Source organism: Limanda limanda, chromosome 8 (genome assembly GCF_963576545.1).
Source record: "Limanda limanda chromosome 8, fLimLim1.1, whole genome shotgun sequence".
Taxonomy (NCBI): domain Eukaryota; kingdom Metazoa; phylum Chordata; class Actinopteri; order Pleuronectiformes; family Pleuronectidae; genus Limanda; species Limanda limanda.
Window position 1 is genome coordinate 24957751 of NC_083643.1, and position 17982 is coordinate 24975732.

A 17982-nucleotide genomic window follows, 5' to 3' on the forward strand; every position below is an offset into this window, starting at 1 on the left:
ACCGACTGTCTGAGATGTTTTTCGACTTGAGACGTGTTCATGTGAATTTTCCCAGGTGGAATCAATTTTTTCCAATTATTCCAACACCACGCACAATAAGACATTGTTATGTTTTTAGTCGCAACTGTGTTCTTTTATTTTAAAGTTGTGTTTTGTAAAACTGATTTAATTTCTTCTGTGTCTATGTGATTTTACAGTAATCCCAAGACAAGGTTATATTATTCTATCCCAGCTGTACTGTAAGAAGCAGTGCTCAGAGAAGAACCCTGGGATTGATTTGTAAAATCTGATATCACACTGAAAAGTGTAGTAGGATACAGTATTAAAATCTGATGATCAGTGTTGGTTTCAGTTTACAGCTCAACATATTACCATTTCTCTGTGTTAGCTAATTCAATTCACAGAGAGGAGTTGGATTATTCCTCCAATAGTAAGGTTGAAAGCAACGTTATTCATATTTTTATAAATAATATCACACAGTTGTTTTGCTATTAATACATTTATTGTTTAGAGTATAAAATGTTGAAAAATTGTTTAAAATACCCATATAAATTCCCTGAAGCCTTCACCTTCAAAAAGTAAGCAAAACCCCAAATGCTGCATTTACTATTGCAGAAAATTTCAGGTAAATTATAGCAAATATTCAGATTTTAGAGGCTGCTACCTTTGTGTTAGGTAATTAAAGAAACGGTTATGTATACCGGGGGTCCCCAGGACTCAGTAGGCCCCCCTCAAAATTAATGTTGCCATGGCTCTCAATGAGAGTTTAGTTTGATTTCAGAATTTGTCATAAACTCATTGCACTGAATGTATAGAGATTTGGACACCAACATTTATGCCTTATAGGTGCATACTGATTGGGATGCCCAAAGTCTTACACGTTCAACAATAACTATTGTTATTACATCTATAACAATAACTAATGTGATTTATTTATTTATTTAAGTTGATGAAATGACAAGTACCAGAATAGAAGGTTCCTTCTCTATTCATGGAGTTGGATTAATACTTCGAAAATCAACAATATGATCATATTGGTCAGGGGACACCGAACTTTTGCAAACAACTGTATGTAAAATATAACTTGATGTGTCCTCTCCCTGTTAATTAACGCTATGGCCAGTTTCTTCATTTCAATGGAAGTTCTCTCATGTGCCATCTTGTCTTTTATTTTGAAGGTACATGCAAGGCTGTGGGCAGCTTTTCCCCCGCGTGCCAATGGAATGGCTGGAAGGCAGTTTTTTTTTTTTTTTACAGCGTATCTCGTACGGGTGGCTTCAAACACCGACAGAAGCCAGAGGGAATTTTCCTAAACATGAAACTATATCGGTGTTTGTTTTCGGTCAAGAGAAAGGATGAGGCGAGCATTTGACATTACTTCTGAAAGGGTGGGTGGAGTTACGTGAAGGTCACCGCCCATGAGAACCGCTCCGGATTAAAAACGAGCGTCCATCTGCTGCTGCCCTTCAACGAGGATCTGTCAGACCGCCCGCAGCGCTCAGGTTGCACATGTTCACAGGACATGTCTCGACCAGTCAGCTCCCACACAAGAGGACCGGCCTCCTGCTGCCTCCGTCGCACCATGATGACCGAAACAAGCGCCCCCTCCCCCCTGAAAAAAGTCTAGTCCCCTTCTATTTAGTTTTCCTCTGATTTTTGCTCCTTTGATTTGTTTTTTACTATGATAATTGCTTTTTTTGCTGTTATTTGTTCGGTTTGGACACATTTGTATTGAATTATTAAGAAACAAACTTACAAATAAATTTGCTTTGATTGTTAATAAAAAAAGTGTCATTTTTCAGTGTGAACAGAAATGTTGTCAAAACAAAGAGTTGGCCAGCTGAATGTATATTCAATTGACCAAACAAAACTATTTAAATGCGAACACAAAATCTCAATGAATGAAAAAGCGCGGAAAGAAGAAGAATCTTACCAGTTGTTTTATTTTATTGTGTTCTTTAACTCTTCTTGGAAAGATCTGTGTTATATGGAAGCTACTTTACATCAAAAGCAAATGAACAGACCGATCAAAAGGAAAAACATACTTTTAGTCAAAAATGTAGGAGACAGAAGGATACAAAGTGAAAGGAAGTCGGTCCAAATGTTACTCTTGAGTATGTGATGTGTTTTTATGTCATATGTAAGTCTTTACGTAATTTATACATCAAAATGTATATTCATGTTAAGTTTTAAATGTGTAAACCTACATTCTTAGCCTCAGACGAACATTTGTTCTCATTTAATTCAAGAATTCGGAAAAAAAATACTTGATTGAAACCAAACTCTTCAAATGCAGATCTATATATGGCACATACATGAAAAAGTGTCAATGTTTAACAAAGTCAGTCTTTTTTAATAATTATAGTGAATATTTTTTTTTTGTATTGAAGTTATCATCACAGACAGTAGATTTGTTATGTCTCCTTGTTAGCAGCAACCCCCACCCAAAATAAGAAAACATTTCACGACAACAAGAAACTTTAGTTTTCATATAACATAGTCTTCAGTTCAGCGCTTCTCTTTTAAGTTATAACAGTGGCACATTTTAAAATAAATATCATAAAACACTTCTTTTTACAATGATCCTGAGACTGAAATAAAAAATAACAGAAGACTGACTAATGAGGAGAAATCTTCCACTCCGTCAATCAGGACCAGAGATGCAGAGGTGAAGCTCAGTGCAGTGTGGTCCATGGCTGTTTGGATTTTATATCAAACAGAGGTTAAATCTGTTACTGCAAAGTCATTTGAGTTTGTTCACATCCAATCAGCATGTACTTCATGGCCCCTCTAACTTCTTGAAGGGCTCAAATTTGTTTCTTGGCCCAATACTGACCCCCCCACAATATACATATACATCTCATTAGAAACATTTTTTAAGAAACAGTCTCAGTAATTTCCTAATACAGCTGCTCATTGTTGGGACTATTCTCAGTGGTGGAAGAATACACATTCATAACTGTGTGGAATTGAGTTAGAATAAAGTACAGCGAGTGTGTGTTCATGATAAAGAAGAATCAGTTCAGTGAGTGTGGCTCATCGATGTGTCTGGACAACAATGAAGCTCTATGGCTCAGAGGACCAAGACGTACTGTATCAGTAACACATTACTTATTGGTTTTCATTGATGGGTTTTTTCATGGTTTAGTAGACAATCAGAAAAACAGACTGTCAACTGATGTGTCCTTTGAAATGTTGGTGTAAACCTTGTTGTTGACAATAAAATCGGATGTGTGACGTTTCACCTCTGCCGCATCTCTGGTCTCAGAGTTCATCAATCTCACGTCCTGAGATGCAACTGAAAGATACTCAACACCAGCGAACGCTGATGGCTAATGATATAATAATTAGCCACCATTTTAATACGATAATTGACTTAGAGTCAGAGGACGTAAGAGTGAAAGTTCAGTTTGTCCTTTGTCAAGTGTCCTCAGTCCAACACAAGCTGAGGGAGACAGAAACATGGCCGCCGCTCAGGAGGTTCTGTCAGTTCAGTGTCCAAGCCGGCATCAGGGCCAGAGGGGTCATAGGTCAGGGGAGAGGGTGAGATGTGGATTTTGGTTGCAGGGCCTCAGAGGATGGTTCCTGATGGCTTTTTTTTTGCAGGGTTGAGTTCAAGAGGAGGGGTCAAGTGTGGGGTCCACAGGCCTGAGAGGCGTCTGAAGAAGTCGAGGCCCAGGTTTCCTCAGTGTTTCCTCTGGGTTTAGGGCAGAGCATCAGGGACAAATGTCTGTTATCAGGTGGGCTGCTCATGTTTCAATGAGAGAAGCGCTACACTGATTTAATAAAATAAACTGTGGGGATCTAAACTCAGTTCATGTGTCAAAATGCTGTCAGATTCCACAGTTTTGACAACAAGACTGTGTCTTTTTCAACAACAGCATGACCATTGGTTTTAGAAATACATTATGAGTCAATGTATCATTCCTCCTATTGTAGACTTTCATGTGGATGTCAATGTGACAACAGAGCGATAATTATCAATATGAGAAAGGACTGAAATTTAGTTCATGTTCTCAGAGTTTGACCCATCTGTCTCCTACAGATTCCTCTGCTTGATGGAAATGCACACCTTTATCAGTGGAGCACTCACTAAAAAAAAACTTAAAAAAAACACAGTTTCAGGTAAAAGATTATTTTCCATAAATTACCAATTTGTTCTCTTGTTAGCAGAAGCAGCTCATCCCATCAAATGTTTATTGTAATAGGTACAGGTTAAAATTTTTCTGAATCATGTGTTTGTTTTTTTGTATTTTTTCCTCAATGGATCATTAAAAACCAAAATCCCTGGAACAACGTTCACATTAGTATCACTTCAGTGAAAGCAACATCAACTCTTTTTGCTTTGAGAAACCTTTGATCGAATGTGGATTTTGCTCAGAGAACATTGCTCATGTGCAGAATGTATTTGATAAAAATGCAATTTTAACTTAGGTGCAGTAGAAAGAAGCACAGGGCCACGATGAGTCATCTAACTCACTGATAATTCAGTGATTTAGGGAAACTAATTAAGTAATTTACGGTATAAATAAGAAATCTGATGGAACAAAACTATCACACTGAGCACAGAGATGGGCATTTTGAGAAAATATTTTGTATTTTGAGGATATTTTGTCTCAAAAACGCAAATCTAATGAAATTAAGTGAATTTTCATAATCGGTTTTGAAAAGCAGCTACACATTTGTTGTTTTTTAAATGTCACTGCTGCACAGGAGAAAGAGGAATCTAAGAGAGGAATGATGACGAAAGAGGTCATTTTTTTTGGTGTGTTGGGATGAAGGGTGCAGAGTCACTGTTCAGGTCATAGGTCAGTGTCTCTCAGGCCTGGGAGGGCGACTGTGGACTGACCGAGTCGTGCAGCTTCCTGATGTGTTTCTTCAGGTCAAAGTTCCTGCAGAAGCCCTTGCCGCATGTGGGGCAGGTGAAGGGCTTCTTGTCGTTGTGCGTGTGCATGTGGAAGGTGAGGTTGTACACCTGGTGGAACGCCTTGCTGCAGATGGAACACTTAAACTGCTTCTCCCCGCTGTGCGTCAGCTTGTGGTTCTTGTAGTTGCCTGTGAAACAAAATCAGATGATGATGAGCCCCCATCAGGACAAGAGACAACAGGTTGTATACATATTTCAGGTATTGTTTACAGGCCTGGAATAGGAAAACAATGTGTTGTTTCAAAATGAGTTAGAAATCATTGTCATATTTCCTGCTCATCATCTCTTAATCATTTAATAAAAAACCTGGAGGAAATGACACTGAATAACAGTCAACAATTTTAAAAATTAGATATGAAGCACCTAAATGTTACACATTCTGTGTGTGGACATTATTTTAGCTTCTACATGATCAGATTCTAGGCTGAGAGCTTTAAGGTCATGATGCATTAAGAAATTTTTTCTTGATAAAAAAAATGTGTACACCGCAACCACCTTAAGGAGATGACTCGGTCCTCAAAAATCAATCACTCAGGTCAACTGATTATAATGTCTCAATAAATCGGTGTCTTCTGACTATCCAGCTACTGAAATCAGACTACGCTACACGTGCCTTCTCTTTAATTGGTAAGGGAGAAAAAACAGGCTGAAACAGCTGGAGTCATATGAAACCTGGCAGATGTACCTGCAGACACAGGGCTGAGAGAAGCTACCACCTCTTCTTTGTTTTTCAGGTAATCTAAAGAACATTTTTGTTATTATCCAATATAAAAAACAAGACTGCACTTAATGATCATTCAAATACATGGACAGAGTAAATACACAATCTGTTATTATAAGGTGTCTATCAGTAAAATAAATGATTCTAAAAGGTGAACGTGAATTCATTATACAGTAATTTGAATACTTCTAATTATTTTGTTGTGTAGAAAAACACTAGTTTGAAGACCAATTGTTTCACAGTGTTTTGTGTGAAATAGGTTCATTTTCTGCATGGAGATTCAGATTCAAAGAATCAAGGTGTTCACGGAGCTCAGTCTGACTCAGACCTCAACATGTCTTCAGCTGTCGTCACAGCTCCGATCAATCAGATTTTAAAAAGGTGGCATAATTCTGTTCATCAAAACACAGATTCAACTCCACAGCTGAACAAATGGGAAAACAAGAACCCTAACCCAAATGGATTTGTCTGAGAGGACGATGCAGTGATTCAAGATTTCCGCAAAAAGGACAAATAACCCATCTGAGGGAATTCAAGCACAGTTAGTATTTTGAGGACATATTTTTTAATCTGAAGAAGAAATCTTCACTGGGACAGAAGATATTAAGTGTTATGCCGCATTAAGTGCATTGACATTTGTACTGAAATGTGCTGGTTTCAGTGGTGAAATTAACTCATTCACTCAAGAGTACATACGTTTTCTGTTACCTCTGTTAGAAAGGCATCTAGCACTCATCTTATCTTTGATTGATTTATATTATCAATATTAAATATAATCAACAAATAAATGTAGACATATTATTACAAAACATTAAGCTACTGAGAAGAATTAATGTCATTCAATAAATCCCATCTTTACCAGCTGGAACATTTCTCTTCATGCTTACACGCATCAATACTGCATGGCAAAATAAATAAGGGCTCCCACCCTATATGTGTGCAATGAGCATAATCCATACCTGGTTTATGTATCTTCTAAAACCTCTCTGTTGTGCTTGTATGTATAGTGTTTACTGCATACAGAACAACCGTGTACAATTCACTGAAGTATATTCAGCAAACTTGCTGTACTTCGACCTGTCCCCATTTTTCTTATTCTCTCTAAGCCCATGCCCTTATACTACACTTCTCATTTGAATCTCTGTCATTTGAGCTGTGCTAATTTGAAAATAATCACAGTCCTGACAGACGCTGGTAGATGCTGCTGACAGATGTTTGAGCCACAGATTGTGAGGCTCACTTAATGGCTTCTCTTTTTGTCAACCAGCCCTTCATAAATCCTTCAGGTACAGCGAAACACACAGATTTCTGCCACAACTGTAATTCACTGTTTAGAATGGGATGTGAAAATGAGAGCGAGTGTGTGTATTAAAATAATAATATTACTATCGGAGTATTGTGTATAAATATAATTTGTATTGCATAGCTTTGGTGTAATTAAAGATATGTTCATACTTTGATATTTAATATTGTGGTTATTCATAAACTTTGGTAATATCTACTGAAACATAGGCTTTGTTAATATCCAGGCTTTTTATTATTTTGGTACTTTAATGTCACTATAGTAACTCATGTGGATCTTTTGTAAACATGTCGTGTTATTAAATTGAAAACCTAATAGAAACAACGTATGGTTGATTGTTCACTTCATGCAGTTGCTCACCTTTCTGATGAAATCCTTTCCCGCAGAACTCGCACACGAACGGTTTGTATCCCGCATGGATGCGCGTGTGCGTGTTGAGGGTGGAGCTGCGGTTGAAGGCTTTCCCGCACTGGTTACACTTGTGCGGTTTTTCCTGCAAGTTGAAGAGGAACATATGAGAGGCTCCGTGGGAAATAACACACATGCATTACAAACGCTAACAACAGGGAAATATTTGACAGTTCGCCAGTTTCTCTATGTGACCGGACCTTGATGGTTATTTAAATGGCTTATTATCAAATTTTCTATACTTTCACTAATACGTCCAGTTGACACTTCAGCTTGAATAGGACTATTAATGTGTAATAAGAGTGAAATCCACAGGAGGAGCTCAAACTACATAAACAGGCTGGTGTTTCCAATAAGTCTGATCCTGACACATTAGAAAAAATACTTGATGATCATTCTAATTGCAGTTTTAAACCCAGAGCTCAAATTGCAGCCTAATGCTTCAAATATATCCTGGCTGTCATAAAGGAAATTTTACAATACACAGATTTTTTTTAAACTTAAAATTATATTTTGTAATAAATAATGATTATTTAAAAAAGTTGTTTACAGTTGACAATTTGAAAATTTGTGACCGTCTTTATAACTTTTAATATTTCTGCAGATTTAAACACTAAACACCAAAAAACTATAAGATCGTTTTTAAAGTCAAAGTCAGTGAATTTTAGGTCCCACCCACTAACTAATATTAACACATGTGATTGGACAGTGTTATTAATGATTTCAGATTGATTGGCAGGTTGTGAACAACTGCATCTCATTTTAAATGTTGCCTCTTGATGTTGAATGTTTTTTTTTATCAGTAGCCAGAAAACAGATTGATTTTTCAATTATAATTGATCAATACCACATTTTCCAGATCAAAGGGGCTTAGGGAATTTAAGCTACAATTGAAAACAAAATGGAAAAAAGTAAATAAATGACGTTTGATATGTTCATTCTAAATTAGAACAAATAACACAAATAAATAATATAATAAACAAACACGTTAACAGGATAAGAAACAATAGAATAATACAAGTCTTACTAAAATATTGTGTGGTCATGATCTGACGAGTCAAATAAACATCATAATTAAATGTAAACATTCAAATTAAATAAAATGGATCTCCTGTTGAGTTGATGGCAACAAACAAACAAATCGGTGTAATTGGAGCTGTACCTGAGTGTGGATGATTTTGTGCCGGCACAGTGTGCTCGCCTGTCTGAAGCCTTTCCCGCACACTTTACACACGAAGGGCCGCGCGCCGGTGTGCACGGGCATGTGGCGCGTCAGGTTGTAGTGCGCGTTAAACACCTGAGCAGGGGAGGACAAATAATAATCACAAATAGCCCAGAAAAATTATAATAACAACAACAACATAAATTATTATTATTATTTGTATTAGTCTTATAATTATAATTAATCTTAAAATTATTAATTATTAAATTAGCCTGAAATTCACCATACCCAACACCAACCCTATTTTTCGTAAAAAAACAATAAATTCTCATATCATATAAATTGCCTATCAAGATAGTGAAATTTAAAAACAAATCACGAATCTGACTTAAAGTTCGTGGGTGTTTACTGATAAATCGAAAAAAACAATAAGCAAAGAAAGGTAATTGAACGCAGCTGGGGTCAATTCGATGTAAAAGAAGGTTAAAACACAATTGTGTTAAACAATAGAAGAAAACAAATTGCAGTCCCCAAACGAGCCCTGTCACACTGAAGGTTCATGGTGCATTAAATACAGAAATAAATCTTCTTTTAAAATATCTGAGCCATCGATGCTTCAGGCTCTGTCACTGTCTATTTGCTGCAGCTTTACAGGATTTACAGGTTTTCTTTTCCATTTACCGTAATTTCTGTATTTCACATATCAAAAAAAAGATTCCCATCCAGTGGATTATTTCTATGCGAGTAGAGAAGCTGAATATTTTTGAAAAAAAACGATAATCCCACAAGTAGGTCTTAAATATAAAGTTAAAGGTGATTAAAATAGGTTAAACAATTGATCTTGATATTGAATCTGACCCTTCACGCCATTTGTTTATATGTTTAATGTGTTGACTGGAGTTAAATAAGCGCCCAACTAATATCAGCTCTGATCACATCATCTCATCCTCTTGAATAAGCTGTGACCCTCTGTGGTGCTGAGGCTGAGCTTCCTGCTCGGTTCCGGACGGGATGCTGGGACTCACCTTGCCGCAGACCTCACAGGTGAACACTTTGGGTTTGCTGCCGGGACAGGAGCCGCTGAGTCGGGCCGCCGCGGCCGCGGACTCCTTGAAGATCTTGTCTGTGAGGAGGTGGTCCCGCTCCTTCATGTAGTGCTGAATGTGGCTGTGAGACAGCTCCTTGAAGGCCTGCACGCCGGACACCGGGTACCGCTCCCCGGCCTGCTGCAGGCCCGGCTTGCTCTTCTCCGCCATGAAGGCTTTGTGCCGGGCGGTGAGCAGGTAGGAGGCCATCGGGTGCAGGTTGACCAGGCCGGCCGGCGGGGGACCGGCGCCCGTGTCCCCGCTACAGTTCAGGTAGCACACGGTACCCATGGTGGGGAAGGAGGACTGGTTCACCACCCGGGGTCTGAAGAGTTTGTACTGGCCGGAGCTTTGGCTCACAGCGGAGTCCTCCTGCTGGTTCTTATAGTTCAACCCAAAACCCAAAAAGTCTGCGGGAGCGGCGACTGAAGCAGCCTCGAAGTGACCCGGATCCAGCCCGGTGATGCTGAGCCTGTGGCCCGGCTCGTACCCGAGCGGCACCAGCGGGATCATACAGTGGAGCGAGGACGGGCAGACGTCGGGTTTCCCCACGGGAGCGGACTGGAACCAGCTGGGGAGCGGTATCGACTTGGGCTCGGGCGTCCTGGCCATAATCCGGTCGATGGAGAAAGCGAGCGGCTTGCTACTGCTGCCGCCGGAGGTGAGCATGTCGGAGCCCGCGGGCTGGCTCCCAGAAGCCGGGGGGGAGCCTCGAATCCCCGCTGGGCGGCGGAGAGGACCGTCCATCACCTCCGCATCAACCGCAAGCGACAACAACAAACACGAAGCTGCTGGAGGGAAGCTGCTTCTCAGCGGCCCGCTGGAGAGGGCAGCATCTGCCGGGGGACCCCCCCTCCAAATCACCGGTCCCGTAGCCGCCGCTTATTGACGACAATCAGTGCGGCCGCGGCTCGCTCGATAACGGCGTGCAGAGAGCCGGGACCTCGCCGATCGTTACGTCCGAGAAGAGGAGCGGAAAAGTAGATAATTCGCTCAATTCTCCTCCGTCGATTCCCTGTACTTGTCGCCGCTGGAGGAGGAGGAGGAGGAGGAGGAGGAGGAGGAGGAGGAGGTTGTCCTTCACTTGGCAGGACTCCTGCTCAACTGGAAGGTATCTGGTAAATCCCAGGTCTCCTTGTGGCTTCGCGTGACATCATTACTTCTTTTTTTTTCTTGAATCGCAACTCGCCAACCAAGCAGCGGCCGCGGGGTCAGGAGCTGTCAGAGTCCTACATCAGATTCAGACGCATCTCTGGGTCCCGAAACGCGCTTTTACGCACGGATCAGAGAGGACACAGAGCGGACACGCGGCTAAACTAAAGACAGAACACGAATAGAAGCTGAGCAGAGAATGGATTTGAAGTCATCGATCTCATCCTGGGTGGCTCTGCTCTGTGAATCACAAACTTTGACTCCTCGTTTTCTTTATACGCACTTTAGAGAAACACACCCGTTGCTGTTCAGACTCTCCCAGATTGACTGGTAGACATTTGCTGAGGAGCCAATACCAGAAAAACAGTTTTTTACGGAAAAGACTCCTTTACGCACGGAAAGTCTCAGCGGGCAGAGACGTGAATTCCTCAGGATGAATGAGTGAGACTGACGGGGAACAACCTGACAGCAGCGGGCTGGTTTCTCGATGAGTTGGAATTAATTTAGATTAATTAATTTACAAAAGGTGAAGAGCAGTGACCGCTCAACGAAGGGTTTCAGGTGTTGACTGAAGGGGTTCATTTATTTAAAATGGTAAAATAAATAATCGAAATTTAGATTTAGATTTTACTGTATTACCCTGTAATAATTAATAATTAATAATAATAATAATAATAATAATAATAATGATGATAATAATAATACTAATACTAATACTAATAATATCACAATAAATTGGTGATCATTTACCGGTCAGATAATTATTACACTAATGCATCTTCAAGAGAAATGGCTATTAAACAAAAAGAAAAAAAATCTAAACATTTAAAAAAAAAATTATTGTGTTTATGAATTAAAGTTGAAAAAAACAACCTCTAAAATTTGTAGAAGAAATAAAATGTCATGTTTTGATTCTTGTTTTGGAGAATTTGTGAAGGAGTGCAGGTGTTCACATTGATGCCACGGAGAAGAATAACATATTCGTATTGCTATAAAATCATTATTATGTCGTTCTTTATTATTATAAATGGCTCGTCACCCCCCCCCCCCACACAAACACACACACAAGCGCGCACACGCACAATCTAATGACGTGCTGAAGGGGCAGCGGCCTCTGCAGCTCATTTCATTCTGATGTCTTGTTAATTTTTTGTGTGTATTTTCCTATTTTATTGTTAAATACTGAAATGAATTATTGTTAAACCAATATTTTATGGTTGTTTTCGTTTTATTGAGGCCAAAATGTGTTTTCGTCTTGCAGTATTTACTCTGGTCCTGAAAAGCGCTGCTTGCTTTGATTTATTATGACAATGTATTTCAGTCCTATTTATTATATATTTGAATAAATGGGTTGTAAGACATAACACATTTTATAATACTTGCATCCATTTGAACCATAATTAGCATTAACGATAATATAAACCAACATTAAAAAAAAATGATTGTGTGCTATAAACCATGTATGAAGAATTACATGTATGTGTTACTATAATAATAATGACGATACTAATGATAATAATAAATATACCTTTACATCATAACAAACTCACATTGTAACAAAATTACGTTTTAACTATACAGTTTACACAAAACAGATAAAAAGTATAAAACGCTGACAGCACAAATCAATAATGCAGTTACAGTATGAAGTGATGTAAAGGTGAAATATGATTAACAAACAATACAGTGGGTGTATAGTGTAAGTACGTGTGATATCTGAATAGAACCAGTACAGTATACAGTAGAGTACAGCTACTGTGTTGTAAACCATCTGCAACGTGTTGTGTGTGAACATAAGAAATAATATGTTTATCAGAGTTAAACGCACAACACTAAAGGTGCACATAATGTTAAACAGTTACAAGTATTATTAGTTTGAGTATCCTTAACAAAAGCAGATCTGTAATGACTTTCTTTCTGTATTACTGCCTGCAAATGTAAACCTTTTAACTGAGTGTACATCAACATAATTAAACCAGTGTTCCTCAGTTGTTTCTTCTCTGCATCAAAAATATCGTTTATTTCATTGGCCTCTGAAACGAAATTTGCGATCTGATCCACTCAGAGGAAACTACTTCTGTTTTGCATTTTAATTCATCAACAGCATAAAGATTAAAACGGTGCAACTATGGTGCTGGGAATAAGTCTGTAACACCTTTTATTTATAAATAAGAGCTTGAATTACACTCGGTTAATTTTCTGCGTTTCCCTGAAGTCGGATCAAAAAGAACAGATCCTCAAGTATTATAGTGAAATATTATCATTACTGTTGAAAATATGAATGGATTACAATTTATTTACCTTTATATGAAGAGTTTAAGAAACTTAGTTAAAAAAATGATTGAAGTACTTTGAAAGCAATTGTCCTGCTGATTATTGCCCCAAAGTGTATAATACAAAGAATTCTGACGAATTATTCTAATAAATAATGGTCAAAATATAAAACCATAATGCAGTGATTTGACTATTTATTGAACTGCATGTTTTTTTGGAGCTTCAGCAGGTTTTGGATCTTCAGATGCTACTTGTCTCATAAACTCTGATTTTAACTTCTTCAGTTGTGGTTTGGGGATCTGGCAGCACCGTTACTAGATGGAATGAATAAAGTGGTCGTGTGCGCAACTGCATAAACAATTCATCAAAATATTAGATTAGATTAGAAACATGTCAAATGACTGTAAAATGTATATTGAATTTAAAGTTAGTCACGACTTGGGTTTTAAATATCTAGAGTGTACGGCCAAACAGCATTTCCTCAAATCTCAGAGTACTTTAGATAAAGGCCCATGATGCCACATTAAACCATAGAGCCATTAAATCTGCTGCTCGACCACTCCTCCACTGCTCTTCCCATTCAAAGTATTAGTGACGTCCAGCACTACGAGATCAGGGTTTTGTGCCAACTCAGCTCTTATATATTATTTCACAGCAGAGCATTATGATTTATTTTCACTGGAACTATGATGACAACACCAGGACCAACCCAGATCAAAGTATCTGAAGAAGATGACGTATTCTACCAAAAATCTAAAATTTCCTTTCAACTAAGTATCTTAAATGTGAAAATGTTAAATGTAAATGCAAAATTGGTGAGATCAGAATTGATCAGCAGTTGTTTTTGAGACTATTATCAAGAAGGTAATCTTTGTCGGATGTGGAATTAAAACTGAGAGAATAAAACCCACAAAGTGAAATCACAGTTGCTTTAAAAACACTTTTAATAGTGACACTTAGATAAGACACCTGAACAAAACAGGTGCACAATAAGACAATATAAATATACTTCTTCAATAGATTTTTGTCCTTTAGTTTTTGGCCCTTTGAACTGCACGGATACAAACTGGATCGGACAGCTAAAACAAACGCCAGGTTGCTGCACACAGTCGATCGGAGGCCAACACTGACACCACACGCAACCAGACGGGAGCCAATGAAGAGGCCGCAGTGACGAGACACTCTGTCCACTCACAGCTGATCAGATTAAAGACAGTGATCACAAAAACAGATCCATTTTCTCCCACGATGATCATGTTCAAAAATGTCCAGACCTTTACAATTCATAAGCATGTTTCTAAGACTTTGATCGACATTGGATATGAAGTACAGGCAGTACGACCATACCACTCTACAGCTCAATATAATTCTTCACAACAGTAAATATCACAATGATCAGAGATGACAGCAGAACTGCAGCTACAGCAACAATTGTGTTACTGAAAAACGATTACCCACTTTGACTTTCAGTTCCAACACCTTAAAAGAGCTTCTTGTGAGACTGACCCCATGTGTTTTTGTGAACACCTGCGTGGATTCTGTTTCTCTTTTAAAGACCTTTTTGTATTTTTTGCATCTTTAACTACCTGAGACCACCAGTCCTTATTTAGCAGTGGGAACATTGTGAGCTACATAAAGTTCAGGCTGAGAAACTACAGCAGTACAGCAACATTTCATTAGCTTGGACCTGTACGAATTTGTCTACAGATCTAGACACTGATTATCAAAAACATTCAGATAAGTACAGTTTTTTGACCTGAAGGCTAACCCCTACTCCCAGACACAATTTTCATATCAAACATAACAATTGCGCAAAATCCTTGATTCGGTCAATTTCAAAGTTTTTGAAAGTTAAATAAGAATTATTTCCCATTTTGATAACATCAAAACACCTGGCAACTACAATATGGTTAAGGTTAAGTTGAGGTTGTGTTAAATACACAATAGTTAAGGTGTGGTTAAATGATAATTCTTAGTACAATGTGGGTCATGTTTTTCAAGGTTTGGCATCAGTTGTTTGTAACTGCAAAGTCCAACTGGTAGAGAAACATGAGGAGTCAGACAATCAGACGAGAGATAATAGAAACAAACTTTCTGGCAAAAAAACACTAGTGGCAAAATCATGACTCCAATTCAAACTGTCCTTTGAAACATCTTAAGTAATGTAGTAGAGCCAATTTCAACAATCGTTTGAATTCAGATTTCCTGTGCAATTTCGATCATAACCCTCTTTTTGGAGATGTCACTGTTTTCTCAGATCTCAGAAGTGAACTCAAACTTCTTCTAGATCAAACAAACAGGTATACACGTTTATTAATGCAGATAAGCCCACTAGAAAAAGGCAATTAACTCTTTTCTCATTCCCAGTTACATATTTGCATCAGGTTTGACAGTAACTCATTGACGTAGGTCTCACATTTCCATCACTATCCATTGGAGCCAGAGACAATTAAAACCAGTAGTCAATTTACCTGGGAGGGAATGCAGATTGAATCCATTCCCATGGCAGACAAAAGCCAGATATTAGTGGTGGTAGTGGGTTTTTTGACAAGTGGAAAAGGGGCATTGGTGGCAACAATGTTGAGAGAAATGATGGACACAAACCTCCAAGGCAAACTAAATAGTCTTTAAGGTTTGGACAAGATTAGGCAACTAAAGCATTTGCCAAGATTGAAGGAAAGTACAAGGTGAAGATTAACAAATACTAAGATCAATTGTTTGGTCTGTAATGGGACGGAAACCAGTCTCCAGAAGTGATCACCTTGACCATGCTTTTTGCAACACTGAGAAAAAGTTTCTATGCTGTTGATTAGTCCAACATGAATTTAAAGGGAAAGAGTGCAGGTGGACGACTGTGGAGCAAAGAACTGTGCTATTGGTTTTGACTGAGACTTAAAAACCACAAACAAACAAATCTCTAGAAGAAGCATCCTAATGACCTCCTGACCTTCACTACCACTGGGTAGACCATCTCACCTTTACACATCAAATGAATCCAATCTATGGGGACAATTTCCATTACATTTGACTGGTCATGTTTAAAATTAATTGAACTTTTTTCCAACGGCCTTACCTCTAGCAGCACTCTAAGACAATGGCAAGGTACAGTTCACAGAAGAATTAAATCATCAGTATGTTGATCATCCATTCTGTAACAACACACAAATGTTTTCTGATCTGCTACCGGTTTTCTTAAGGTTTGATTGAATTTAGTCAATTAAAGTGGAATTCCTGTATAAGGTTAGAGAAGGACGTGATCATGGATAGACAAAACTAAGATTGAACTGCCGGTCAACATTTGTTTCAAACAGTCAAGGATGATAACAGCTTTGTTGACCTTACATTCCACAACAAACTCAAGTATCGAGGTGCTGTAATAATGTCACGCTACTTCTGCTTTAGCTTATCAGAAACAACAGTCACTATTTGTTGTAAAAGTAAAATGGGTTGCTTGTTAAGAAACTGTAAGGTTGTTCTGCTTGAATGACCAAACACTGCTGTTGTTTTACAACTCAGGGAAATAAAAGTGGAAAACCAAGGTTTTGATAAAACAGCTAGATAGAACCTTACAATTCCAAGCTTTCTCTCAAATAAAAATAAATCTCTTTAGTGGATTTTGCGGCTGTTGGTGTCAGGACATATGACATAAAAAGGCAAGTTTGCTGGGACTCTAGCGTTTAAGAGCTGCCATAACCTTTAAAGTCTTGAACAATAAGCTACAATAACTGAAGGAAAACCAAAAAGGCGTTCGCTGCGCTCTACTGTAAAAAGTGACATCAATCAGAGTATGGCTGCACATGAAGGAAGGCGGGGCTTCAAGTGTCTTTCCGATGCCTCACCTTGACTTACTTTTAATTGTACATTCAGACTCATGTACGTTTCAACACATATGCACAGTGGCATCTGGGCGATGAGCCTGTGACAGGCTGAGAAAAAGGGGGTGTGTCACTACCTGAGTGATCCTCCTCAACTGATCAGGTCTTCAGTCACGAAAATCAACCTCTACTGCACATGTGCAAATATACACAGAGCTTCACCTTGTATTAAAAAAGTGGAAGCTAGGTTTTTAATTAACCAGACTTCTACATCAGATTTACAATACAATCAACAACAACAGGTATTAGTTAACATTATCCTGACTTATCTTGCCATAAACAGTGAGGTTAGTTTTGCAGTCAGTTCTCTATTTCTGTCCTCTATCTTTTTCAATTATATTTGTTGACTGTGGTTGAAGTATCAGCTCTTCTGGTATATTTGACTGAACTACAGTCAAATTCTGTTGAGAAACTATATATTTGTTGCTGTCTTTACTCTACGTTTTAGCATTCATCCAATATGGCTGGCTGAAGTGGTGCTCAGTGGACAATATGCATCCACAACATAGGAAGCTAACTTCAGCATTACCTGTTCTGTTGTTAATGAAATTCACAGCTAATTTGTGTAGCAGCAATCTATTTCAGTTACATCAGTTTTAAACCATATTTGTTGACTTCGGTTTTAGTTTTTAAGTAACATTGTTTTACGTGAAGGGGAGGAAGTCATTAACTGTGACAGAAGCTCCTGATCTGTAATGTAGAGGAGGACAATCAAGTAGTAACAAGGTGTGTGAAGGGAGCGTGTGTGTGTGTTTAGTCGTCCTCCTCGTCGCTGTCTCGCATGCTGATGCCCTGCAGGCCATCGCCCGCCTTGACGGCCGTGGTGGCTTCCTCCACGGTCAGTCGGTTGTAGACGGTCTCGTAGCTCTTGTTGTTCAGCGTGCCGTCCAGGACCCCCTGCAGCCTGAAGTCACGGTAGGTCTTCTGTTGAGGGGGTGGTGGAGGGGGGGAGAGAGGTAAAAGCAGACGGTAAGGAAACATAGTGAGCATCTTAGGAATGCAGCGAGCCGGAGGAGACGGATGCTGCTCGCCGCTCTGAAGGACAAAAGTGGGAAGATTGAGGCGAAGGACACAA

General features: G+C 38.9%; 2 protein-coding genes across 2 annotated transcripts in view; both read right to left on the reverse strand.

Moving 5' to 3' along the window:
- Window positions 1-4819: 4819 nt before the first annotated feature.
- fezf1 (FEZ family zinc finger 1) lies at window positions 4820-10353 on the reverse strand. Its single transcript, XM_061077165.1, has 4 exons — window positions 9547-10353; window positions 8522-8656; window positions 7312-7444; window positions 4820-5055 (listed from the first exon to the last, which is right to left on the reverse strand). Exons 1-4 carry the CDS (start codon window positions 10351-10353, stop codon window positions 4820-4822), a joined length of 1311 nt encoding a protein of 436 aa, XP_060933148.1.
- A 3634-nt stretch (window positions 10354-13987) lies between these two features.
- LOC133009352 (calcium-dependent secretion activator 2-like) overlaps window positions 13988-17982 on the reverse strand; it is a 113822-nt gene continuing 109827 nt past the window's right edge. Inside the window, exon 26 of the mRNA XM_061076835.1 lies at window positions 13988-17831. Within this exon, the coding sequence (XP_060932818.1) occupies window positions 17661-17831 (171 nt within the window). The 3' untranslated portion in view covers window positions 13988-17660. The remainder of the gene's footprint in view (window positions 17832-17982) is intronic.

Excerpts from the sequence above, each read along its gene's own strand:
- fezf1 (XM_061077165.1), bottom strand. The coding sequence starts at position 10,353 with ATGGACGGTCCTCTCCGCCGCCCAGCGGGGATTCGAGGCTCCCCCCCG. Across the intron at positions 8,657-9,546 it reads CCTGTGAGGTCTGCGGCAAG|GTGTTTAACGCGCACTACAA; the intron begins GTGAGTCCCAGC and ends TCCCCTGCTCAG. Across the intron at positions 5,056-7,311 it reads GAAAGGATTTCATCAGAAAG|GCAACTACAAGAACCACAAG; the intron begins GTGAGCAACTGC and ends TTTGTTTCACAG.